At 37.5% G+C, this 27,127-nt stretch overlaps 1 protein-coding gene across 1 annotated transcript in view; it reads left to right on the top strand.

Annotated features, from left to right (window-relative positions):
• Positions 1 to 2,136: 2,136 nt before the first annotated feature.
• CCDC50 (coiled-coil domain containing 50) overlaps positions 2,137 to 27,127 on the top strand; it is a gene marked incomplete at both ends in the record, with an annotated part of 62,455 nt that continues 37,464 nt past the window's right edge. Inside the window, one exon of the mRNA XM_084232696.1 lies at positions 2,137 to 2,185. Within this exon, the coding sequence (XP_084088822.1) occupies positions 2,137 to 2,185 (49 nt within the window). The remainder of the gene's footprint in view (positions 2,186 to 27,127) is intronic.

Below are 27,127 nucleotides of genomic sequence, written 5' to 3'. Positions count from 1 at the left end.
GACAGAGAAGTGGAGACAGTAGAGTTGTGAAGGGCAACAGGGAAAAAAAAACACACACACACACAAAAACACACACAAAAAAAACCCTGCTATTATAAATAATCTCTATGACCACAGGAAGTTAAGAAAAAAGGCAAAAAGGTCATTAGCAGGTAGGGGACTTGAAAATCCCCATAAAACCACCTCTCTGATAATACCTCCTTCCTATTCACACATTGAATTTAACTGGGTGTTGTCACTACTTTTTTTTTTTTTTTTAAGATTTATTTATTTATTTATATAACCACTGGGTACAGTCAGAAGCGCGGGAGAGTGAGAATTCACAAGAGTCAGAGCGGGGAACAGATCAGACAGACTGACGAAATACACTGCTGAGGGGAGCAGCAGGAGTGGCAGGAGAGGTCTGTGGAGCCATGTGGGCCCCTAGCTGGGGGCCGGGGATCGAACTGGCGCTGCAGAGGCTGCGGGCAGCTTCGCAGCCCAGCGCTCAACCGCCGCACCACCAGGGGAGGCCCGGTTATCACTACTTTTTCTGACTAGGTTTCAATAGTAATTATTTTTGAAATTGAGACCTAAGAAGCGAAATTGACATTATGTTCTATTTGCATCTAAGTGTGTAACTAGTTAAAGGTAGTCATTTAAACACATTTAAGTCATTCAAATCCAGTGGGCAGGTTTCCCTTGTCAGTCATGCTTTGCCATGCTCGGGTTTAGAATGTCTTCTCCTAAATGTTTGCTCTTCTGAGACTGCCCTTGTCTTTTTTTCAATGTGCCAATTCCAAATCAAGTCTCCATCCTGTGATCCTTTGAGGGGACAGAAAATTAACTTAGTTTAATTAAATTAAATTAAATTAGCTTCATATAATTTTCATTTCTCTTTCTTTGTACAATCTTTCATCTTTGTTCTTCTGCAGTTTGGCTTCTTTATCTACCAGTGAAGGCAAATCTTCCCCACAGGAAACAGAATACTTCTCTGTGCCCCTTTTTTTTCTGTAATAATAGCAGGGAAGTACTCTGCTTGACCTGCCTCCTCACACACCCAACCTTAGGTGAACACGTGTGGGTGGTGGAGAGGTTCTATGATTGCACAAGCTTGGAGGAGGCGGGCTCCCCCAAAGGGAGGGAGGATTCTGTGGCTAGAGATGCAGTCAGGAGATGTCTAATTCGGAGACAGAAAATCGTCACAATTATAGTCCAATGTGTAACATTCTGTGAGAGCGGCTCTGTCTGACACATTGTTTTCACCCTAGTACCTTACACCACCCTCAGGTGTTACTGATGAATGAATGACTCAGTTCCCCAAGCTGACTCTGCGAACATTCTCTAAATTGGCCCATTGTCAGCCGCTCTCGAGTTCTGCGCGTTGTACTAGCGGTTTATTCTAAAGCTCATATGTTATCTTGCCTGTAATCCTGCAGGCAAAGACTGCCAGAGCCCGCCCCAGGCTCACAATAAGCTTCATCCTGTGAAATCTCAGCCCCAGAAGCCGCCACAGAATGCTGGCTACACCGGTGACAGCAACGATTATATTCTGGGTGACCCTTATGGCCTTTTTGTTGAGGCCTTCCGGACACAAAGCCCGCTTAGAAAGACACGACCCTCGGCGGGGAGGGAGGCAGAGCGCTGCGGGGCCCCAGCTGGAGGCGCGTCCCCCGGCACAAAGGAGACAGCAGGGGGGCGGCAGCTGGAGCTGCTCTCGGCTCGCCAGCCACTGGCAACTGCGGTTACAGACCTGCAACTCCTCTCCCCCGCCCCCGCCCCCGCCCCGGGCCCGCCCGCCGCCTCGCGCCCGCCGCCTTTCTGTCTCCTCTCTCCCTCCGTACTGGCCGGCCCGGGTCCATTTCCGGGCTCGGGATATTTGGGATCGACCCGGGCCGGGGCGCTGGAGCAGGTGGCTGCGGCGGGGCAGCGAGGCCGCCAGCCTGGTGCGCCGGGGCCTGTGTCTCGCCGCCTTTGTCGCCAGCCCTGACCCTGCGGCCCGCTCCTTGCTCCGGGGCCGCGCGCGCGCCGCCGCCGGCGGGACTTTGCGCCGCGTCGGGCGCTGCTGCTGCTGCTTCTGTTGCGCGCGGGGCGGCGCGCGGGGCCGCCGGCGGCCGGGAAGCGGGCGGCGAGGGGCAGCCAGGACCCCGGCCCAACATGGCTGAAGTCGGCATCGACCAGTCCAAGCTGCCCGGCGTCAAGGAAGGTAGGCGCCGGGGCGTGAAGCGAGCGCGGGCCCTCTCCCCGCGCCCCGGCTGGGGTCTCCGTGCAGGGGCGTCGTCCTTTCGGCCCCCGGGGCCCTTGCACTGCGCCCTGCTGGTGCTGGCTGGGCGTGGGGGTGGGTTTAGGGGGTGGGTTTAGGCTGTAATGTGGGACCTTGGGCTAGTCACATTCCTAGCCTTGGTTTTTACCTGGGTACGGTGATGGGGGTGGGGGAGAGCCTGGCATTACCCTCAGCAAGTGGTTGTGCAGATGTTATAGTGAATAGCAAAGCCCTGCGTGAACTCGAACGCCAGAGAGGTGGGGAAACCGGACTTATTTGTGTTCTTGAAAATCCAGGCCCAGTCTAGCTGCCTTGAAGGCTAGGGAGTGGGGAGGGGTTGACATTTAGTTCCGTGAGGAGCCTTTGTTTTGAAACTTGACTCTTTCCCTCCTCTGTTTTGCCCAGTCCAGTGTTTTTCTGGCCGACTTTCCCACCTTCCTCAAGATTTAGAAGTTTAGTCCTGGCACTGCCCAGCGCGGACCAGAGGGACGGGAAGCTGCTATCAAAAAAGCAATGAGCAAGGGGGAGCAGGAGATTGACCTTGATTTTTAGTGTAGCTCTGTACTAATATCCAACTAACAGCAAGAAGCCCTTGATTTCCTTCTCCGCTTTTCATACATTGTCCCAACACATTGCATTTTTTTAAAAATTAAGATCTTAGGTGCTGGATCACCATAACCTTTAGTGTATTTGCCTATTCTTTGGTTCTAGGAAGCATTAGAAGTCCCTGAGTGCTGTCCAGTGCCTGTGAAGGCTCTCTTTGTTGTGGACGTCATTTGTTTCAAATGAGCATTGTGGTCTGAGGTGTCTTGGGAATGTGGAATTGAAAATATGAATCTTTGCTTTCTTAGAACTGTCTATTTCATTGTCACTTTGATTTGACTCAGATGGTTTTGTGGGGTGCTTCGGCCTCCTCCCAAATTTCAGAAAGTCTAAATGCTTTCTTTCCCAGAGTTCCAAACATTAGAAGACAGTCTCTGGTTTTAACTAGAATACTTATGGGGCAGGGCCTATCCTGTTGTTCCTCAAAGATTTTGGAGCATAGGCCTGGAATTTTGCCAGTAGTAGTATTTTCAACCTTTCAATTCCCAGTCTGGTTTGGGTGAAGATTCTGGCATTCATGTGCAAATGTAGGTCTCACTTGTTCTGTCAAGACTTTGGCACCTGAGTGATGGAAAGGCAAATCTACACTTGAAAGTCCTAGTCTTTGAGGTTGCCTGGTTTCCTTAGCCTTCTGAGTGTGAATTTGATTGTGTGTGTATTTGATTATCTCTAGAGAAGAAGTGACTGCTGTAATAGTGTGAAGTGCCTCCTTGGGGTGGGTGAAGAGTTGAATGAAATTGGAGTTCAGACTAAGCCTTAACATGTAAAGTGCTGATTGTATAGTGCTCTGATTTTACCCAATGCCCTATACATATCAGTCAATTGGAGTAAGCTTGAAAGACACTTTCTGCATGTTTATATTGCTCTTAGGTTTTCTGGTTTCTAGCAAGACACGTGAGTTGTTCTGCCATATTCTTTCTCAAGGCAGTCAACAAATATACTTTACATCTTAAAATGCAAGATTTTTCTATTTCTGAACTTTGGAGTTCAGTATTTTCAAATTGGCTTTCATTTTGCATAATATGGTGTTTGGCAATCCAATTTACCTATTATGGCAAGGCGGTAAGGAAATTTTGTGTGACTTTTTCGCTAAAATAAAATATCATATTGATTATTTTTGAAGGTGGGCAGATCTTATTGAGAAGATCTTTGAAATATATGACATTTCTGGATCCAACATCATCAAAGGAAATGATGTATTATACTAGGGAGGTCTTAATGGTGGTGGTGTTTTTCATCTGGGCGGTATTCAAGTCTAATAAAAGTGTATCTTTCTCTAATTTAACCCTTAATTGTGGCCCACTTACTCCCTAACAATGTCTTTAGACCCTAATTAACGAGAATAAAGCTCATAAACATGCACATACAAAAATATTGGGTAAAACATACACAACAATTGAGACTCTTAATACTGAAACTGCACCTCAATTTGAAAAAGAAATGTAGCAGTAATTTGCTTAATACCCTTGCACAGATTTTTGAATCCCATTTTATAACATCTGTCTTCTCCAGTTCTGTTTTCAGTCTAAACCTTTGGTAGGTTTATGTACAATTTTAACTTGAAGTCATGGGGTAGATTCCAATAGACATTAAGAATAATAATGCAGTGAATGTCTGTCTGCCCCTACCCACTGCTTTTTCTTTAGGAGAGCCAAGGAGCCCTGTGACCTTTGTTGTGAATGTCTCAATAGAGGTCATGGGTATTAGGTAAAGGGAAAGGTCATGGGTAATAGGTATTAGGGAAAGGGAAATACTGGAAAAATTTCCAGGTTAAAATCCAGTGCTGCTTACTAAATTTTAGGGTAGTCAAAGATACTCATCATTTGGAAAGACGTTTTAAAAATTATGGTAATATTTTTACATTGGGAAATCTCTCTTAAAATAAGAAACAAAGGGAAACATTATATGCAGGTGAAAAGAATTAAGTCTAACTATCAACACCCATCATTATTTCTGCTTTAAGAGCACATTTGGAACACCTGCATACTTTTTTTGTACTGGGAATATCCTTCCAGTGTTCAGTAACAATGCTTTATTTCTTCTAAACCTTCTGGGGTTCTATACAGGATTTTTAAACAGGATTTGAGGTAATTCCTAGTTTTTTTTTTTTTTTTTTTAATCAGTAGATGTGTAACAGAGGTATCGGACAAATTGTGAATGTCAGACAAAGGAATAATCATTTTCCAACAATATTGTGGAAGTTTTTTTACATCAGGGCTGGGGCTATCTGTTAGTAGAAATGAGTAATTTTCTGCCTGAAGCATAGTCCAGACCCCACTTTCCTTTTTTTCCCCTCCAGACAGTTTCCCATATTACTACTTCATTTGTGTTGCTCATTTGTCACTATAATCTTACTCTTCTCTCCCTTGCAACGAAGATTCCACATGATCGTAATGTTTTGGTAAGAGAGCATTAACCTGTCCGTCAAAATCATTTCTAAACCCTTTTAAACTTTATCAACTCTTTTTCAATTTTTTACACATTTGTTTTCCCAGTTTTAGCCATTTACCACTTATATTTCCAACCTGCCTGCCCATCTTCTCTCATTCCAACCTTTTTTCCTTTCTTTGCAGCTGTTATGTATTATGTATTCTTACTGTTCTGCACATGAAAAGTTCCACAATCTCCAAAGTTGGTTAACTGTACTTGTGAGTATGCACATTTAACAGATGAAATCAGTGCACCTAGTGCTGACATTTCTTGAAGGTAGCTACCTGGCTATTCTGAAAATAAATCCCTTTTCTTCATTGTAAGATAAAACTTAGTATATTTTCAGAAAAGTATCTAATTTAGAAAGCATTGCTTCATTTTAGATTCAGGACCTCCCAGTGGCATAATGGGGTAAATTAAATTAGTGACAAAAACCCAGAACTTTAAAGGGAAAGATATGAAGATAAGTCTGGTACAGCACAGCGATCTAAAGCCTGTCTTGTGCATATAGTCTGTTGGCAGTGACTGGTCAGACTTTTTCTTTTCACATTTCCCCAGCAGTTTTGTTGTTGTATGTTAATAAGACCATGACTCCTTGAGCTGGGAGAAGTGTGTCTTATTAACCTTTTTTTATCCTTATCTGGCTTTATATCTTTTACATAATCAGCAAATATTTGAATGTGTGTGAATGAACAAATAACTACATTATTACATGTTCCCGGTTGGTACAGGGATCCTGTAATTTCATATTCCTTCTCAGAGTATAAGCCTGTAAAGAGCAGATAAAATGCCCCATTGGTATCATATGTCATAATGCCAGTATTATTCAACATGGAGAAGTATAACATAGAAAGTAAAAATAAGTAAGTTCATGCTCTTTTTTTCTTTTGGAGATTATCATTAAGAATAAAATTTTAGTAAAAATATTCCTAAAACACTGCTTTGTGATTTTGATTTTTTTTATATGGCTGATAGTTTTAATTATTTTCTTAGGTACAAAATAACACCACACTATTTGAAAGCCAGAAGCATTCTTAGATACATATTTTTTAAAAAATTTGCTGCATGCTACCTATTGCATGAGGAAAGTTCTACAATAAAAAGTGCTCAGTGGTGCATGGACGTGGTTGTGGAGAGGTAGTTGTATAGAGTAAAGGAATTGTTGTAAAGTTCATACATGCCCCCAAATGCCTCTCACCTAAGAGGGAAAAAAATCTTGTAGTTTATTGCTTTATGCAGGTATAACATACTTTTTAAAATGAGTTTTTAAAAAATGGATGTAGCTGCTACTTGTGTAATAAGAATTATTAAGCATTTCTGAAATCATTAAACTTAAAAAAAAAAAAAACAGGTACTTAAAGGGTGAACTCTCCCGTGTGGGAAACTGTAGAGTTAATTGATACTGTCTTTAAAATGGTCTCAGGGAAGAAAGCATTAAAAATCACTGATCTGGGCCAATGTCTTCATTTTCCAGATGAAAATCTGGGGGCGAGAGTGGGGAAGTGAATTATACCAAACCACTGAGGGCTAAGGAGCTAGTAATTGGCACACTGGGACCTAGAATTAGTAGAGTTTAAAACTAAGTATTCACACTGTTCAGTCTTTCATCCTCTCTGCTTTTCCATCTTCTACCTCCCCCTTCTTCTTTCTTTTAAATGATATAGATACTTCACATTCATTCCTAATGTGTTTCATTGCTACAGTCTTGTTTAAAACAGAATAAAAATTATGAATGAGTCAAAACAATTTCAGACATTTTGTGGTTATTTTAAGGATCGTGTATGATATGGATGTTAATGGGTTAACATGCTTTTTTAATTTAAAATATTTTTTAATATTTTTCATTCAGCAAATGAGTCGTTGCCCCAGTGTTTTATTTTTCCTAAAAGATATATTTCTTCTCTGGTATACTTAACCTGAAAAGTTTAATATTTAAAGGCATGTACATATTAAGATTAAACCTTCAGAAAATAAACTCAGATAAAGCCCCAGGCCATGGTCTGGACTCTGTTCTTGTCAGCGACATAGGAGTTTTTGAGATAAATGATTTTTGCACTACTGACAAAAACCAACGTGCTGTTCTATGCTCATGAAGAAAGCTTCAGCATTTCAGTAAACTCTGTTTGAAATCCCTGTTTTCTAAGTACAGGAGTATATTTTAACGTGAACTATTCTGATCCATAGCAGGACTAAAAAACCTTGGCACAGCAGTGCTTGCAATTTCAGAAGTAGCCACTGGAAGAGCCACTGGATTCATGTTTTTTACTGATGGCCCATTTAAAGATGTGCTGTGTTTCTGAACTGTAAAATTAGGATAACCTAGATCTTGGATAACACCTACCAAGGATAATTAGTTTTTATATCAGAAGTATCTTGGGGATTACTTAGATTCTTTATTTCCAGATGTTTGAATTTAGAAATCAGTGCCAAAAAGTTCCAAGGTAGTAATTCTTAAAAGGCTTGGCAAACAAACAAGTCCCAGAAACTATTTATTTTGCTTTCATTTCATTTAAAGAAAAATACAATCTATGTACTTATGCATATGGTAGATAGTTGGTAACCATACTCTGACATAAAAATGGTTAAAACTTTCTAATCAGAATAGTGTATATATCAGTGATTATTTTCTTGTTAGTCATATTAATTGAGTTAAAAGAGTAGAAATTCATCCTTTTTAATATACAGTTCTGAGTTTTGTCACTTATAGAGTCTTGTAACCACCTCAGCTATCAGGATATAGAACAATTGCATAATCTCCAAACTTCACCCTTTCCCTCCTTATCCCCACCAGCCATTGATTTTTTTATCCATACAGTTTTGCCTTTGCAAAAATGTCATGTAAAATGGGTTAATACAGTAAGTAGCATTTTGAATTTGCCTTTTTTCACTTAGCATAAAATATATTGGATGTTATTGTGTCTATCAGTAATTACTCTTTTTTTACTGCTGCGTTCCAGCGTATGGCTCTCCCAAGTTTTCTTGTCCATTCACTGGTTGAAAAACATTTGAGTTGTTTTTTATTTTGGTATTTTTAAATAAAGTCCCTGTAAACATTTGCTCTCTCTCTCTCTCTCTCTCTCTCTCTGTGTGTGTGTGTGTGTGTGTGTGTGTGTGTGTGAAGTTTTCATTTCTCTTGGGTAAGCACCTAACGTGGGACTACTGGGTCATCTAGTGAAAGGTTAACTTTAAGAAACTGCCCAACTTGTTTTCAAAGTGGCTGTACTGTTTTACTTTCTCATCAGCAGTTACATGATTTCCAAATGTTTTGCACCATTACCTCCCCTTTTTATTTTCAGGGTCCTTTTTTCCTTTCACTTTAGCTGTTTTAATAGTATGTAATGGTATCTCACGTGGCTTTAATTTGCATTTCTCTAATGACTAATGATTTTGATCCTCTTGTTTGCCATTCTTGTTTGTTGAAGTGTGTGTTCTAATCTTTTACCCTCTCCCTTTTTAGTCATACTGTTTTCTATTTGTTGAGTTTTGAGAACCTTCATATATTGTGGGTTCAAGTCTGCACATGTCAATGGTTTTTAAACCTCTTGGCAACAATAGAATGATGTGGAGAGCTTGACCCCGCACTCCTAACACATTCCTTGTCTTACTTGCTATTAATTGAATCCTTTGGAATGGTCCCAGGAACCTAGTTTTTAATACTCAGATTATACACTTGCATGTTTATAAGGGGCATTTCAAAAATACTGATGAGAATACTGTGCTCACCCTGATTTAGGAATCCTAGTCTGTCTAATTTTTTGGATTCAAATGAGCTGCCATTGCACAAGGAAGTCCTGGATTGATTTCTTAAGTTTTTGCAGTGGCAAATTATTTCTCTATCAGTGTTCAAGAATTAGCATTTCTTTTCCCCTCCTGAAACTGCAATTTCTTCTAAAGAAGAATCTGCAAATTATAGCCCATGGGCTAATCAAGCCCAACCTCTGACTGTTTTTCTATGGTAGGTGAACTGAGAATAATTTTTACATTTTTTTAAATATGGAGGTGGGGGAGGAAGCAGAATTTTTTTTTCAAGTAAGAGCTCTTTATTCAGCAGAGGAAGGCACAGAAATGGGGGGGAAGCAGAATATTTTGTGACAAGTAAAAATTATGTAAAACTCAGATTTAAATGTCTATAAGTAAAGTTTTATTGGGACAAGTATGCTTATTTGTTTATGTGTTTGTCTACGGCTGCTTTCATGTAAGAAAGGCTAAGATGAATAGTTATATCAGAGATATGTGACCAGCAGAACTTAAAATTTTTACTATCTAATACTTTATAGTAAAAAAAAAATGGTTTCTTTGGAAATTTTTGATTAAACTAAAAAAATTCCTTATTTTTAATTTTTTTTTCTATTTCAGTTATCACTAGGAAGATCTGTTATAATTTTATTATTATGATACCATTAGAGACTATTTTTCATCAAACCTTTATGATTGCATATTGTATATATATATGATAGCATATGATAACACTTAGCTGCTAAAAATATAGACTGATAACCCATTTTCCTTGTTTTTTTAGAAGAAAAGATGTGTACATTATATAAATTGTTAGCAACTTCAAGATTTCAAAAGTGATAGTTAGAAATCTTAGGGAAAATAAGGTTATGTCATATGCCAGTTGTGACTTAGGGTTTGTGGAGCTTCCATGAGTTAAGTGCATGAGTTAACAGAGTCATAATTTTTAAAATTTTGCTTGTGATTTTTAACCTTTTTTTTTTTTAAAGATTTGTTTATTCATTTATGCAAGTACTGGGTACAGTCAGAAGCGCGGGAGAGTGAGAGAATTCACCAGAGACAGAGCAGGGAACAGAACAGGCAGACTGACGAAATACACTGCTGAGGGGAGCAGTGGGCCAGACAGGAGAGGGCTGTCAAGCCATGTGGGAACCTTGCTGGTGGCCGGGGATCGAACCGGCACTGCAGAGGCAGTGGGCAGCTTCCTAGCCCAGCGCTCAACCGCTGGACCACCAGGGGAGGCCCAATTTTTAACTTTTTACTAACTATTCAGAATGTGTTCTCACATTTGCTTGAGTGAAGTGTCATTGCATCTTCTTTGAAACTCTTATTAGAAATACCGAGGCTGATTTACCACTCAGCTTTGAAGACTTAGTGTATGATGAGCATTGCCAATGCTATACAGCTCCTGGATGAACAAATATCTGGGGAGTCTCCACTGGACTTTTTTGTTTGTTTTTATTTTTCTAATGAGTCATAAAGGCTGAGTCACTTTCCATTAACTTTTCTCTATGACTTTTAACTACATAGTATGAAAGTGTGAATGACTTATGAAGATATTTTTTCCTTTTTACCGCCTCCCCTTCAACAACAAAATTTATTTTGTTTATTGACTATGTAGAGGAGTCATGGTTTTTGTTATTACTTCCACTTATTTTTGAGTAGCACATTCCCACCAAATACTTTAAAAACATTGAATCTTTTTCTTTCACATTAGGATGCATTGTAAGATACAGAATGTTAGCAATACTGTCAAAAGATCCTTACTCTCTAGATGGAAAACCTGAAATAGATACAGGGACTCCAGATCCTCATCCTCCCATCTGCACTTTTGGAGTTTGGCCTAACATCTGGCAAAAAGTGATGTCAGAAAGAACTGTTCACTTTCAATGTCTGTACTTACAAAGCACTTTCTGGTTTTGTCTACAAATGGTTCCTTATTCTGTCATTGATTGTTGGATTCTAACTTGACTTGTCTACTTTTATTAGTCAAACCTCATTATTTCGAATTGGACTCTACGTTACCCACAATGCATTTTTTCTTTTCTTTTTATAGTTACCCTATTTAAGTTCTACAGGGCTGATTCTTTTAAAGATCATTTTAGCTTTGTGTGTGTGTGTGTGTGTGTGTGTGTGTATGTTGGAGGGGACACACTAGAAGTTTAGAAAATGGTGAGGGAGTAAGGGAGCTCTTGATAAACTGTCCAGTTTACTTTGCTTGAGCATCCCTGAATTCCATTCCAACTTGGTTTCAGTGGCACTCAGGCTCCCCAGACTAGGATAACTACTGAGGCTTAAAGTCAGACTTCCCAAATAATTTATAGAACAAACCTGGACATTTTGTGAGTAAAAAGGGTGATTCTAGTAGCACCATTTTATACACACACACACACACACACACACAATCTCTCTTTCTCTCTCTCTCTCTCTCTCTCTCTCTCTCTCTCTCTCTCTCTCTCTCACACACACACACACACACACACACACACACACACACACACACACACACACACACGAGAAAGGGACATTGTTAAACTACCACAGGTAGTCTGACAGAATAACTAAGTAACTAAGTGAGGGCCTCCCCTGGTGGCGCAGGCGGCTGAGCGCCGCACTGTGAAGCTGTCCGCAGCCTCTGCAGCGCCAGTTCGATCCCTGGCCGCCGGGCGAGGGTCCCACATAGCAAAGCAGACCTCTCCTGTTGCGCCCACTGCTCCCCTCAGCAGTGTATTTCGTCAGTCTGCCTGTTCTGTTCCTCGCTCTGTCTCTGGTGAATCCTCTCACCCTCCTACGCATCCGGCCTGTACCCCAGTTCTTGTATAAATAAATAAATAAATCTTAAAAAAAAAGAATAAGTGAGGTCCTTGTTATAAAAGGGCAACTGTAAACCTGAAGGGCAGCTGTCTCCCGTAGACTGTCTTGAGTTTCTAATTTGTTTTGTATTTCATAGTTGATTACTGCATGGGACATGAAGTGTGCTTTATAAGATGTGGTACTAGGGTTTCATTGGCTTTTCATATTTGAATATCAATTTTTTATTTCTATTTAGTTTTTTTTTTCTGTTCCCTATTTTGGGTTCTCCCCCTGTATTCCCTCCAGATGTGAGGAACACATGTTGAAAAAATTCCTGCAATTGAAGGGAGGTAAGGAGTGCTCACACTTCTGATTCCTACTTACTTGTTAGTATATAATATAACTATGTATTTCATTTTCACTTTAAACAGAATATGAAGCTATATTTTTACTCTCTTACATTTCTGACATGCTTCTTTTTAATGAGTTCCTCCAAGAATTCTTTTGCCGTAATTTCTTCAATTTACTGATACATTAAATATTTCATTCAAATTGAAATCAGACTTGTATAAAATTGAATTATATCAGATCGGACTTTGTAACAGGAAGTATGTTGAACCTAGAGTGGTAAGACCTAGTTTTCACAGCCTCTTACCACTTAATCCATGTAAGGACTCAGAGAAAACCCCCCTATCTTTAAGCTTCAGTTTTGTTTGTTTGTTGGAGATAATACTATACCTACACCAGGGCCTTACCATGAGAGTTAATAGAAGAAATCGATATAAAACATTTTGTTTTCACTGTGGTACTTTTGGTCTGTTGATGATACTGCTATTAAAGTTGCTTTTTCCACACATTGTTGCTGTGATCCCTACCTCTCTGCCTGAAATTTCATTCTACATTCCAAATATAACTTTCTACCAGCCCCCCCGCCCCCCCCATGCTTAATGCTGATTTCCTGTTAAGTTTACTTCTTTCCTGTGTGTCTCTTTAGCCCACTTTGAAATGCTTCCTTAAGCAACCTGTCTCATTGTGTTGGTCTAATAGTTCTTTCTCAGGGGGCGATTGGTAGCTGACTGATCTCAGTATTTCTTGAGTGTCTTTATACATAAGAGATACCCTAGAAAACTTGTCAGACTCTGACAATTTGTGCTAGGTGGATAGACTGACCTGAGCTAACTGAATTTGTTAATGTGTGTGCGTTTTCCAGGAATGTGATGTGGTATCATTTTATCTTGCTTACTAGGGGATCAAGTTAGTTTCTTAGGCTTCCATTCAGTATTTTTATGATTTATTTTTAGATAAGGGAGGCAAGGTTCCTTTAAAGTTTTAACTAAACGGGGACCTCTCTGGTGGCAAAAGGGGTTAAGTCTCAGCACTATCAAGCTATAGGCAACCACTGGAGCATGAGTTGGATCTCTGGCAGGGAGCTGACCCACATGGTACAGCAGACCTCTCCTGTCTCGCCTGCTGTTCCCCTCAGCAGTGTATTTCAGTAGATCCTCCTCTTCTGCTCCCCACTCTGTCTCTGGTAAATCCTTTCACCCTTTGCACCTCTGGCCTATACCCCAATTCTTGTATGCATAAATAAATAAAAATAAACCTTGAAAGAAAATAAAGTTTTACATAAATAGGCTAAACATAATGTATTATTTTAAAAGTTCAGTTTTTTTGTTTTTACACTTTAAGAGGACAGATTTATTAGGAGAAGGAGAAGGTATTAGGTACCTGCATAGTCACAGGTGGGCAGGAGAGCTACTTAAAATTCTTATTTGTAATTGTGAAAAATCTGAAAATTTTAGCTTGGAAACTGAAAAGGTGAATGGGCAGGTGCAAAATTAAAAGTATTTGTGATGGGAAGAGGATGAGGAAACTTGAGCAAAAATGTCAACCTCAGTATTTTTGCTGTAAGGATAGATATTTTTAATTCAAAGTTACATACAATGGTTTTCTAAATTTCTTTATGCTTGATATGATATATTGGAAGTTAACACTGCTTTGAAAACATTTAGCGTAACAAAAAACAAATTTACACTTCTGGGTAAATATTATATAATTTTTTAAAAATCACTTAAATAATTTTGACCCCTTACAAAATAAGTGAAGCAAGTAAATCCTCTGGAGCAGAAAGGTATTTGGAAAGCTTCTCTTCCTGTTCACAGATGCAGGCTGCCCCTGATTTTCTTTCACTTCCTCTATAGGGGAATTACATGATTATCAAATTTACTGTTGGATGAATTGAAGCTAGTTTCAGTACCAACATATAGAGAAAGCCAAGGCATTTAGAACACATTCTAGTTTAATTTAAAAAAAAAAAAAAAAAAAGATGGTCTTCAGGAAACCTTTTGAGTAATGGAAGGTGTTCGTGTTCCCAGATTGTACTTGGGTCGGTCATCTGGCCCCAGGTAAATCTTTCAGTAAATGGCACAGTCCACATTTGTATTCATTAGGCAGTAGGTGACTGTTAGTATGGTATCGTTTTACTTTGATACCTAAGACACTGTGAGAACTGCTAATTGAAACAGGAAACATACACCTTTTCATAAGGAAACAGATTGAATGAAAGGTTACTTAAGATTTATGGGTGGTTAAAGCCAATAAATACAGATAAATAAAAGCAGATGTTTGCCATTTTGTGTGGTGGAAATGGTAAAGGCAGTAGGAATAATGAAGAAAGAAGTATTTGGTACTGGCAAAAATTGACACAATGCTCAGTCTGTATGGATAGTCTTTCATATAGGCTGTGATTATCTCATTTAGCCAATATGCTTGTATTCAAGAGACAGATGTTTATCACTTGTGCTGAATCAACTAATTTTCATACAACCCTATATCTAAGTTGGATGACTACTTAAAGGATAAATTAAACTGTTTCCTTACATGTTGAATTTCTGATATAAAGTGACTTATTGAAGATAAGTTGGTGAGCTATTGATAGAGACAGAACTAAAATGCTGACAGTATCTGGAATTAAGAGCAGGGTTCATTGTATTTCAATTTGTTCCTTATATGCTATAATATTGCCATTACTTCTATAAATTGAGTAAGAAATACCCACTTTTTTTACAGTTAAGATATCAAAATCATTTGGACTGGGCGGAAAGCTTTTCCTAGAGCAACTCAAACAGCAGAAATTAGGAAAGTTCATCTAGTTTTAGGCATGCATTTTTAAAATCTACGTGTTAATACATTGGTTAGATGTTGACTGACTACTCCTGAACATCTTACCTGCCTATCTTTCTTGATGATGTTACTTTGATGATTCTTGTGTTTTCATCAACTATAATTATATAACTTTCACATAGAACTTTACTTTGCATTCAAATTCTAGGCATTCACTAGAAAAAGTTTGGAGTAATGGATTTTATTAAACATTCTAGGCATACTGATAATCCTTTATCTCAGTCCCACAATATGTTCTAACTTAATTGGACATAGGCAGTTAGAAGGAGCTATAGAAATATATAAACTGTTGATTTTGTTAGATTTCCTGGCCAGGGAACATTGCCACACATTCAGAAGTAGTAGTCACTGCATATTCCATTATAGATTCTGTACTAGAAAAGTAGTTAGATCTTGTCAGTGACTTGGTAGGACCTGACTGGGAGAAATGCTTAATAGAAACTAGCCAATTGTAAGATTCACTAACTCTTGTGATGCTAATAATAATAATGTTTCATTTATTGAGCTTCTTCCTGTTTACTGAGCTTCCTCTTATTGACAGGTGCTTTATTTGGCTCTTCTCTTACCTAATTTAGTCCTTACAACATTTTCCCTCATTTTACAGATGATGAACCTGAGACCCAGAGATTAAATAACTTGCCCCCAACAGTCTTCTATCCTTTAACTAAAGAATATTTGAATCCAATCTGTATAGCTTCAAAATGTCTTTTTCTTCTCTGGATTACTTTTTAAACACTACATGAAAACCAAAACAGAATCATGTTGCCACTTGATATACCCTATTTACTTTTGTATTACTGAAGAAATCTTAGTTTCTTCCTTGTGTAACATTAAGCTTCGGTTTTTATTTCTCTTTTCCCATAGCACTGTCTGAGTTTTCAGCTTTTTTTGGGAATACTGAACAAAAGTTCACATATAACTTAAGTACCTCTAAAGTGAATACAAATTTATTTCTCACAAAGAAAATAAAATGAAACAAAATTCCATGCTGATATACTACATACATAAGACCAAAGTGGTTGACAGAATCACTTTTTAAGTTAATGTGTGCACACCTCAGTACTATCATTTTATTGAAATTCAAGTGAATTTACTTATCCTAATAGGAAAGAACGTGCTAACTAAAGTATCATTTGCAGAAGAGAAGTTGAAAATGGAAATATTTGACTCAAGGATAAATAAAACTTGCATTAGCTAATACTTAGGGAAACTGTTGTTACATGAAGCCAATAAACCAATATGGTTTTTCTTCCCTTGGTATAAACTTGTATTTAAGTTAGGTTGGATGTGATCTTTGGGTTTTAATGGGCATGACTGCATTTATCCTGAAGAGGTTTAAGGGCTTTTCTTTCTAGGCTAAGGCAAATAGAGAAACCAAACCATTTGAGAGCTGCCAAACCATTTGAGGGCTTGTTTAAATGCCAGGAAAAGTGCCATTCAAGTAGTAGAACCTCAGAAGGTTGGAGTTTCTTTAGGGATACATGGAATCAAAATAGAAGAAATAAATTCTTACTATCGATATTCTTAGTGGAAAATGGCTTTGAAAAAATTCTGTCTGCTCCTCCTTACTAATGGTGTTTACCTTTTTGAAGCTCCCTGGTGATTATCAATGGGTCTATTCTTTTCTACTTATAAAAGGTCTGCGATGTGACAACCTCCGTTAGAATAATTTGTGTGTATCTTATACACACACAGACATACACACACACATTTCCTGCATTGCTCAAGTACTAAAATGGTTATATACTCTTACTACAGGTAAGCAAATGTAAGTGACACTAGTTGGTTCAAGATTTTTCAGCTAGTAAGTATCAGAGCCAGGATTGGAATCAAAGTAGTTATACTCTTGGTTGCACTATGTTGTATCCTTGTGCAATAAGTATTCACAGAGTAGTAGCTCACATGTCTCCATGCACTACTACAGAGCACACTACACTAAGATTTCCACTGTTTTAGATTTAATTATGAAATTTTACAAATCTATTTTGTTTTTTTAAAGATTTATTTATTTGTTTATGCATACAAGAGCTGGGTTACAGGCCAGAGGTGCAGGGAGGTAGGGAGTGAGAGGATTCACCAGATACAAAGTGGGGAATAGAACAGGTAGATTGACTGAAATACACTGCTGAGGGGAGCAGCTGGTGAGACAGGAGAGGTCTGCTGTGCCACATGGATTAGCTCTTTGGCCTGCTGGCAATTGAACTCCTGTTGTGCTGCAGTGACTGAGGATAGCTTCATAGTGCTGCGACTTAACCCCTTGTGCCACCAGGGAGGCCTTACAAATCCATTTTTAAAATAAACTGAATAACTTTTTAGAGTACTTCTATTTTTTATCATTTTGATCACATCAAGAGTTATTAGTTATTTAGCCACTGTACAAATTCATATATTACTGCTTTGTTTGTGACCAGTTTACTTTTCAAGGTCAATAGAAAATTCATGAATGTACACATTTGCTAATGAGAATCCTTAGTCCTTCAATCAGTGATTGATAGTACAGTATTCGAGATCAGTTGGGTTTACTCAGTAACTGTTGTGTTTCCCAGAATTGAGTTATTTTATGTTAAATACTTTCCAAGTGAAGATTTAGTCACTTTGTTTCTGCAACTATTATCTGCACATTGGTTGCTTGATAAATGTAAAACAACTCTTGATCTTTTCTCCCTGCTGCAGTTAGCTAAACTACCATCACTTCTAAGGCTGAGGGAAAAGAAGCATAGGAAAAATAATATACAAACATTTTGAAGATAAATCAGTGCCTAACACAAATCCAATAGTATATTCAAGACTCGGCAAAATGACAAAATGAGTTACATCTGTTGATTAAAACATAGCATTCTCTCTCTCTTTTTCTCATTGTCTCTCACAAAACACACACAGAGAAATGTTCACAATGGTTTTAAAATCTATTTAGTGGTCCAGTTGTCTAAATTAGCACTATCCTTTCCATCACACCGTGATTATTGTTTAGAGCAGTGCGGTCCAATAGAACATCTATGATGGTGGGAAAGTTCTGTAGTCCTCACTGTCCACAGTGGTAGTCCCATATGGCTATTTTGCCCTGGAAATATGGGAAATGAGACTGAGGAATGGAATTAAAAATTTAGTTTATTTAAGGATTTAGCTACATGTCAGTAGTAGCTACCTTATGCAGTATGAAAAAAATATTTATGACACTAGTAGATAAAATAACGATGGATTGTTAGAAGGTACAGATTTGCTCCAGTTTAAAGAAAAATCTTTTCTAATGTCAGTAACATCTAATATTGAGTGAACTGGGTGTACATCTAATGGGATTTTAAAGAGAACCGAACTTCGTGACTGCTTCATGGGAATGCAAAGACCATTTCTAAGCATCAATTTGACAGTGACTCAGACTAAATGACCTCCAGCTTCCTTTTAACTTTAAATGACCTCCCTCTCATTTTGAGACTATGATAGATTTCTTGAGAAGAAACTTCATTTGAGTGACATATTTTAATATATTCATTTTCTGAGAATAGAGAAGATCTGAATTACAACTTTTCTTGGCTACCTTCCTGTTTTGTTACAGCCAAGACAAAAAGGTTCTAATTTTGGATTATAATCCATAAAACTGATGCCTGCAAACAGGAAGCTTGTGAGGTTGTTTGCGTTTATGGGTAATTTCATACTATGATATTTGGGAACCAGGTATTTTCTTATGGAAAGAACTTATCTCTGTCTAACTGTTCTACCAAGATGAGTATGATTTGCCTTTTCCACTGTGCTACCTTCCCTTCTTCCCCTTTTTCACTGTTCTTTCACCCCTCAATCATTTACCCTGTCCAATGGAAATTTCTGAGTCAGCCATTTTCACTTTTCCTATAAGCTACCCAGTTACTCTGTGGTCTCTGATACTGATGTAGATGGTCTGTGATATTAAAGTAGTACTTCTGACTTTAGGACTTATATTATCTCAGCATTTTCAGAACCCACTTGCCTGCAATCTAGTGTGACTGTGGTTAGCTGTATTTACTTGCCAAACAAGTGGTTTGGGTTACTGGGGTTTTCATTTAACTTTGAATTTGGACGATTAGGAAAAAAAAAAAAAAAAAAAAAAAAAACTCAGGAACCTATCTTGATAAATTGCATCAGTGAAATGTTAGTATAAATCAGTTTTTTAAAATGTTTTTAACTGTGCTCCATCTTGTGCTTTTATTGAAGGTGTGTGTGCGTGCATGGTTGTGTATGGGGTATATTTATAGCTTATATTTAAACTACTGATGATGTCTTTTGTATAATTTCATGCATCCTATTTAAGTTACAACCTAATAACTGAATTCATTTTCATGTTGGAAAGAGATGTTTTTTCTCTCCATTGAAGAACTGGTATTATTTCCCATTATCATAATGACAACTGAGCAACATTTCATATTTCCCTGCTCCCTTTGGTTGTCTGGGAGATCAGATGCAAATTTGAGACCTTTTGTAGACTTTTTTCTTGTTACCATACTTTTTTTTCCTCAAAAAAGAAAACAAATTTTCATTCTGTAACCTTAAGGAAATAGTACATTTAAATTGAATCAATAGAATGTAACTATTGCAACTCATTTTTCCCCCTAGTAAATATTTATTTCACTGTTTAGATACTTAGGTTAAAAACTTATCTTTTTTTATTTTAAAATATGAAAAGTATTACAAATAATATTCTCCTTCATGGCATAGATAGAAATACAGAAATATTTAGAATGGAAAATAAGCGACATTGTAATCATATAGTACACACTCAATGCTAGCATCTTGATGTTTATCCTTTCTAGTATTTTCTAAATAAAATCTAAGTTGAAAAGTCAGATATTTAATCTGTAGTCAGTGTACTCTATAGGAAAGTTCATACGCTCAGCCCTGGATGTAGGACATTACCTGTGCATAGTTCATGTGACTTGCCCCATGGATAGTTATCTATAGAGTGTAAAAAACACAGACTAGTATGTCAGTGTTTATGTTAGACAGCCACACACTGTTTAGGGAATATGAGTGCTCCAAGATTGAAAGTAAGACCAATGGATCACCTGTGTAGATTGGCTAGTTTTGTCCTTCTAAAGACCATTTTACTATAGTTGCTGAGAGGGGCCTGTGTTAAAAGGAAGTGAGCTTTCTGTGGTTGAAATATTTAAGTAGAGTCCAAACGATTAGACAGGAACTCGACAACTACAAAAACCTTTTCTGATCATTAGTTTCTGTACTTTTAAGAAAGTGATTAATCATTTAGCACCTTTTTATGAATAGGGACTGAAATTTAGAAGTGTTTGGGAATCCAGCCTTATCTTCCAGGGCCTTTATATGATGTTTGGAGGGTATTTCCTTGAGCTTAATGATTCTTGATACTCTAACAGCATGGTGCTCTAATCAAGACAGCAACTTGAGCAGATGAGGTGTAGAACTTAGCAGAAGATCCTGAAGATCCTTATGGAGCTTTTTCGAAAATGATAGCTTTATTTCTTTCTCTTTGTGGCAGGATAGTTAATGAAAATGAAAAACATTTTCATTAACGAGTGATTCAGGAGACTAGAAACAGATTCTGAAAATTTCTCCCAGCACCTCAGCACACATTGGATTCCCTGCTTCAAAATGCCATGCACATCCTGTGCACCCTGGCAGGCTGTTTAGTGTAATGAAATGTCCTCATGTATGCACACATTTCTCATAGTCCTGAGCTCAAATCTTGGCAATGCCATGCACTGAACTATAATATGTGATGCTTGGCGTGTTACTTATATCCGACCCTTAGAACTTTCATTTTTTCACAAACTGAGTCATGTGTTAAATTGTGGTTTAGAGGAATCAACATTTAACAGCCTGCCTAACTACCACTTTTTTAAGTATTCTGGGATTCCAACAGAAATTAACCTCTTTCCATTGTAATACAGCTGAAACTAGGGATGATGAAAGCAAAAAAGCTTCACTGTCATTTAAGGCAGTGTTTTAGGTCTGTAACTTCTTAGCCTTGTATTAGGTGAACCAGAGGATGTGGCTAGATCATTTGTAGGAAATACAATATTGTACATCATTTATACTTAACATACTTTTTCTTAGTAGCATTCTTTACCACAAGCATTTATTTGAAAATTACTGTCTCAGGCACTGAGATAAATGTTAAAGAAAAAATGATCCATAAGATTTTTCCTGCTTTTCAGTATCTTGAATGTATGCTGAGGTAACAGATGAATAAAAGTTATTGTAATGTGTTTAGTGCCACAGTACTGTATTACATGCTCTGAGATTCACTGAAAAAAAAAAAAGGTAAATCCACTGGATGTATGTGAGAGTCAGTTAGGATTACTTTGGTTGTAGGTCCCATAGGATTGATAGGTAGGTGGTATTTGTGAAAGGACTTTGAAGTTTGATTATGTACATTTTAGAAAACACAGGGGTATATCTCAGGCAGATAGAAAAGCAGTCTGTATAATAGTGACTAATCTTTCAGACTTGCACATCTCTCCCATTTTCTCTCACACCCACACTAACCAACTGCCTAAAATCAAACCAAAACCAATAACCATAATAATCCTGAAACAATTGAAACAATCTGGCTAATGGTACTTTTGATGCCTCAATCATTTGTACAAAGTGTCAAATGAAAGTCTTTGCCTTTGATTAAGGAACTGTGGACATCTGTGTACTTTGTGGGTAGTTTAGTGAGGGAGAATAATTATACTAAGAATAACTATAGGAAGATGGGTCTGATTTAATTTTATTATGAATTTCTACTCAGACGCATCTTACATCTCTCAGGCAAATGTGTTAACAACCCATGGCAAGGGAGGGATTTGGAGACTTGATCAGAAAAGTAGCTCTTCCTTGGGTTGCTTTGACTAGAAACAAAGTAATGAGGATAAAACACCTGTGTTGTTTACACTCTTTAGAATTGGCCAAAATTACATGTTCTCCCTCTGTCACACTGTACTTGGATTTTGTTAATTTCAACAAGATAGAAATTTTAGGGTGCTAAAATTAGAGAAAGATCAAAGTTTTCACTTATTCTTTGGTTTCTAGTAAATTAATTTCTCTAATATTACTTAGATATTATTCTCATTGTTTTCATTCTTCCCTCTGAAAGTGGGAAATTTCAATTGTCAGAATAACTAGAGACTCAAAGTTAGGTTTGCTCTTTTGGGGCATATGGTTGGGAGGGTGTCCACAGTCCATAGCTGAGCATCCCTAAGAAACAACCTGGCTACTGCTCTCACCATTACTAGTTGTGGTGATGAGTGTGGGGGTTGGTTTAGGTGTTGGTATTAGTGGTGGTGATATTTAGTCACCTTAGTTCCTATGTAGATTTTAGTTCAACTTATGATTTTTCAACTTTATGATGGTGCAGAAGTTACATTTATTAAGTAGAAACCATTGTATAGAACCTTCTTAGGATGCTGAGCAGTAGTGAGCTATAGTTCCCAGTTAGCTAAATGTTGTGATCATCAGGGTGAATAACATACTCTGCTATATAATTGGTGACCCTCTTGCTCTAGTATCCTTACCATCCAGCAGTTAGTTTTAGTTCAGTGCTTTGACCCTTCTTCAGATCCAGTGTGTTTTCAGCTGTGTCTGTTAATGGTGAGAATTCATATCCATTCTGTTTTTCACTTTGACAGAATGGGAATGACTCCTGACTCCTACTTTGTATAGAATTAGTCCCCCTGCCTAGAATGCCTACTACTATAGCCATACAACTTTAACCTTCTTTTAAGATTTGTTTTGTATGGAAGCTACTTTAAGATTTACTCGTGCTCTGTCCATCACCTCTGTTCCTTAACATTTACCGCTCAACTCGTAGCAAGTTTAACTCCTCTATTATTTGTGCCTTCAGGACTTTTCTGGACTTCTTTATAACATTTATGAAATCATAGCATGATTATTTAATTTTCTGTGAGTTCCTCTTCTCTGATGGCTTCTAAAGAACTTACCCTAAAATAGAACTCTGGAATGAGTTCATTCCAGAGTTGAATGAACATTCAAATGTTCATTGAATAAATGTGTTTACTAGGTACAAATATATCATTTGCTTATTTGGGGGAATTTACCAATGAGTAAAAATCTTTTTCTTTGATGGAAATGGATGGAGGTAGATCTTTGCACCTGTTATGATATTAAATGTGTCTTCATGTCTATGGCTTTTAGCTAAATATGCTATTGATGGAATAAAAGACATTGATTTAAATATATTATGGTATTTAAGATGCAATATATAAATATATAGCATTGTAGAAAACACTGTAAGTAGGGAAACCCAATAATCACCCAAATTAAATAGATGTTAATATTTTGCCTTACTTGCTTCAGTCTTCTCCCTTTTGTTGTAAAGCAGTAGGACAGCATACAGAAGTAAGGACTCCTTCCCCTTTGCTTCTCTCTCTCCTGAGGTGACCATTACTCTGAATTCAGTTTGTATTAGTGCCACATGTTAACAATACATGGTTTTACTACAGGTTTATATGAACCTAAACATGATTTTGATGTTGCACTGACTAAAACTTTAAACGGTGAAATTATTGCAGTTTTTATATGGTTTTCACATGTATAACTGCAATAATTTTGTTTTTCTTTTATTGAGAACATTAAACATGTATAGAATAAGTAGTTTTGGCATGACTTTCTGCCTTAATATCCTCAATTGTAGTACCTGTAGTATTTTACATTGCTATCTAACAAGTATCATATACTCACATGTGTGTGTAACTGGAAAGTTCTCCAAATTAGTTTTTCTGTACTATGTGTGATGTTATATTTTCTAGCTTATTTATTTTTAAATGCTTGTTCCATGCTTAATAAATTGATTTTTTGACCTAATACTAGGTTGCCATTCATGATTTGAAAAGCATTAATCTAAAAAATTAAAATTAATACTGGTTTTAGTATATAAACATAAGCATTGTAATAGATAGTAAAAGTTCTACAGTATATTGAATTGCAATATAATGGCACTATATTAAAATAGTATTCTTTTGTATGAGATTTGATTTTGTTCATTTTTACCAGTTAATTCATTCTGAACATTTGCCTTCATATATATATATATTTTTTTTTAAAGATTTATTTTGTTTTATTTATTTATACAAGCACAAGGCACAGTCAGAAGCGCGGGAGGGTGAGAGAATTCACCAGAGCCAGAGCGGGGAGCAGAGCAGGCAGAAGGACCGAAGGACACTGCTGAGGGGAGCAGCGGGCGCCAGGAGAGATATGCACACCATGTGGGACCCTCCTCCGGTGGTCAGGGAGCAGCCGGGGATCAAACCGGCTCTGCAGCGGCTGCGGGCAGCTTCGCAACCCAGCGCTCAACCACTGCGCCACCGGGGAGGCCCATCTTATATATTTTAACCAATTAATTCGTTAATCTCACATAGCTAGCATTTTGGAGAGTGTGTATTAGTCACTATAGTATAATTCCTTTCAGTCTATTCCCACCATGGTTTACCTGGTGTCCAGAAGGGCTGTCATGGTGTCAGGAAAGAAAGGAGCTCTTGCTGGCTCAGAACACGAGCTGCCACCAAGCAGGCAGGTGGGTTTGTTGGCCCTCCACCTCCTTCTGGGAAGTTCTCTTGAAATCAAAAAGAATCCGATAATTCCTGTCATTTTTTTTTTTTTTTTTAGACACTCATATCAGACTGGCAACTATTTTGTAGCAAGAGCCATAGGCAGCCTTAGTATTCAGGCAGCTTTTTATTTTTTAGTTATTTCTAGACTTTTTAAATATGATTCAAATAAGAATGGCATCCAACAAATATGATAGTGCTTTTGGTCACAAATTTAAAATAAAAGTGTTGATTAGATAAATTCAAGTGATTTTTATGTAATGAGAAGCAAATAGCATCTTTCTTGTCTTGCTTACACTAGTATTTTCTGTGAGCCTGACTCTAGTTTGTACTGTGTGCCATGTACCATGGGTGTTGGCTATCCATGAGTATTTAAAGATGAAGAAGAAAAGTTTAGTTTGTGTAACTCTTAATTGGAACTATTCTGTCTCTGTGTGTATTTTAAGCCAACTGTATGGCCCTGAGCTAATAGAGGCCAAAATTTTAGCAGTTTTATCTACAAGGAGAGAGATAGTTTGTTTGCCATATTTCTATCTAAAACATTCTTTTAGTAATCTGAACATAAATGTGGTAAACATCAGCAGTGTTAGAATAAAATAAAGGGTTGAAATAACAACAACAACAAAAAGAAATTGAATCCCAGGTTTGTCAACCACTAACTATATATATAGCCTTAATAAATTCTTTCTTGACCTTCCAGTCCTTATTTTTCTCTATTAAACAAGCAGGTCACCTAGCTCATCTTGAAAGTACTTTAATTCTGTGAAATATAGGGTAACTAGGACCTGAGCCTCAAGCTGTGTAATTTATTGAGACTATATCTGATGTTAAAAAAATAGGACTATCTATTGGAATCACTGGTTTTGCAGCTGCATTTGAGCAAGAGGTAAGCAGGTCATATTCAGTTTAATATGGTTCTTGGGAAGAAATGATCCCTTCTTCATTGTAAGACTCTATCAGAGTGATCTTGATTTCTCCAAGATCTGCCTACTTATTTGTGTGATATTCAGTGAGAGGCAGGACTGTGTAAATTACGTCTTATATGTGAACACACATACGTGTTAAGAATGGCAAAGGATAATGGGTGCTTTAATAGTAGATGAGAAGTGATAACATACATCTGAAAAGGTGTGAACCTATACCTCTAAATCACATACAGTATTTTAAACTAATAAAGAATGCAATTAAACCCTAGATAATCAAATAAATTTTTAAATTAATACTAAAAAAAAAGAGAATGGCAAGGGAGTATTTATTTCTTCATTTCATTTTCGTGAAATGTCCTCACAGGCAAATCCAGTGCTAGAGAAGGAAATCTATGATTTCTGGTAGGCCCTGGGGGGCAGTTTCATGATTCCTACACATTGTAGTCTGAGGCTTTGGGGAGTTTTCTTTTTCAGTGGGAGTTAAATGTTTGAAATAGAGTAAGAAAGTATGAACTAAACTACAGTTCCTTAAAGTAAACACAAAACAACACTGATGAGTCTTTCATGTATTGTTATGTGTATATGTTTGTTTTAAGCAGTTTATTTTATATTTATATATATATATATATTTTATATAGGGTGGAATTGTTTAATTGTGTAATTTATAACAGCATGACAGTTAATGATGCATAGCTTTGTACAGATGGTATCTCTCTTGCTAAACAAGAGAGATTATGAAGCATTTTAAAGAGTAGTAAGTCCCAGGATATCCTGCCTTACATTACTAATATTTTCTGAAAATGACTAATGGGTCTTGCCAGATTCCCAGCAGTTTGGTGCTATTGAAAAAATTGTTGATGGTACATTTTGATAGTGTACTGTCCTCTTACTATTTTCTCTTTTACATTTATGAAGCAGAACATTTTCATTTTTGTTTTTACTCATAGTCTATCTCAATTACTTTGTCTTTTTCTGTCTTAAAGGATAAAAATATAAGAAGGCTAAATGAGTCTTTCCTTATAGATGGTGGGGAGACTTTTTTCTGTTTCAATTTTTGTTTTCAGTTGGGGATTAAAAATATATTTAGGGGCCACCCCCGTGGCGCAGCGGTTGAGCGCTGGGTTGCGAAGCTGCCCGCGGCCTCTGCGGCACCGGTTCAATCCCCGGCTGCTCCCCGGCCACGGAGGAGGGTCCCACATGGCGTGCAGACCTCTCCTGCCGCCCGCTGCTCCCCTCAGCAGTGTACTTCGGTTCTTCTGCCTGCTCTGCTCCCCGCTCTGGCTCTGGTGAATTCTCTCACCCTCCCGCGCTTCTGACTGTATCCAGTGCATGTATAAACAAAAACAAACAAACAAACCAGCAAACAAATAAATAAAGCATGCCTCTATAAAAAAAAAAAAATATATATTTAATTCATACATAACTTTTTAAACATTACTTTCATAAAAACAGATTTATTGAGCTATAAGTTTCAAACCATAATATTCATCCCTTTAAAATTTACAATTCAGTGTTTCTTAGTATATTCACAGCATTGTTCAGCCATCAATAGTAATATTTAAGTTTAAAACATTTTCATCACCCCTAAAAGAAACCCCATACTCATTAGCAGTCACTCTCCCATTTCCTTCTTCTAGCCCCTAAGAGTGATTATAGTAGAAGCA

This window comes from Talpa europaea, assembly GCF_964194135.1.
Source record: "Talpa europaea genome assembly, chromosome: 4".
In the NCBI taxonomy this organism is placed as follows: Eukaryota; Metazoa; Chordata; class Mammalia; order Eulipotyphla; family Talpidae; genus Talpa; species Talpa europaea.
This window is presented reverse-complemented; position numbering and strand designations above follow the sequence as displayed.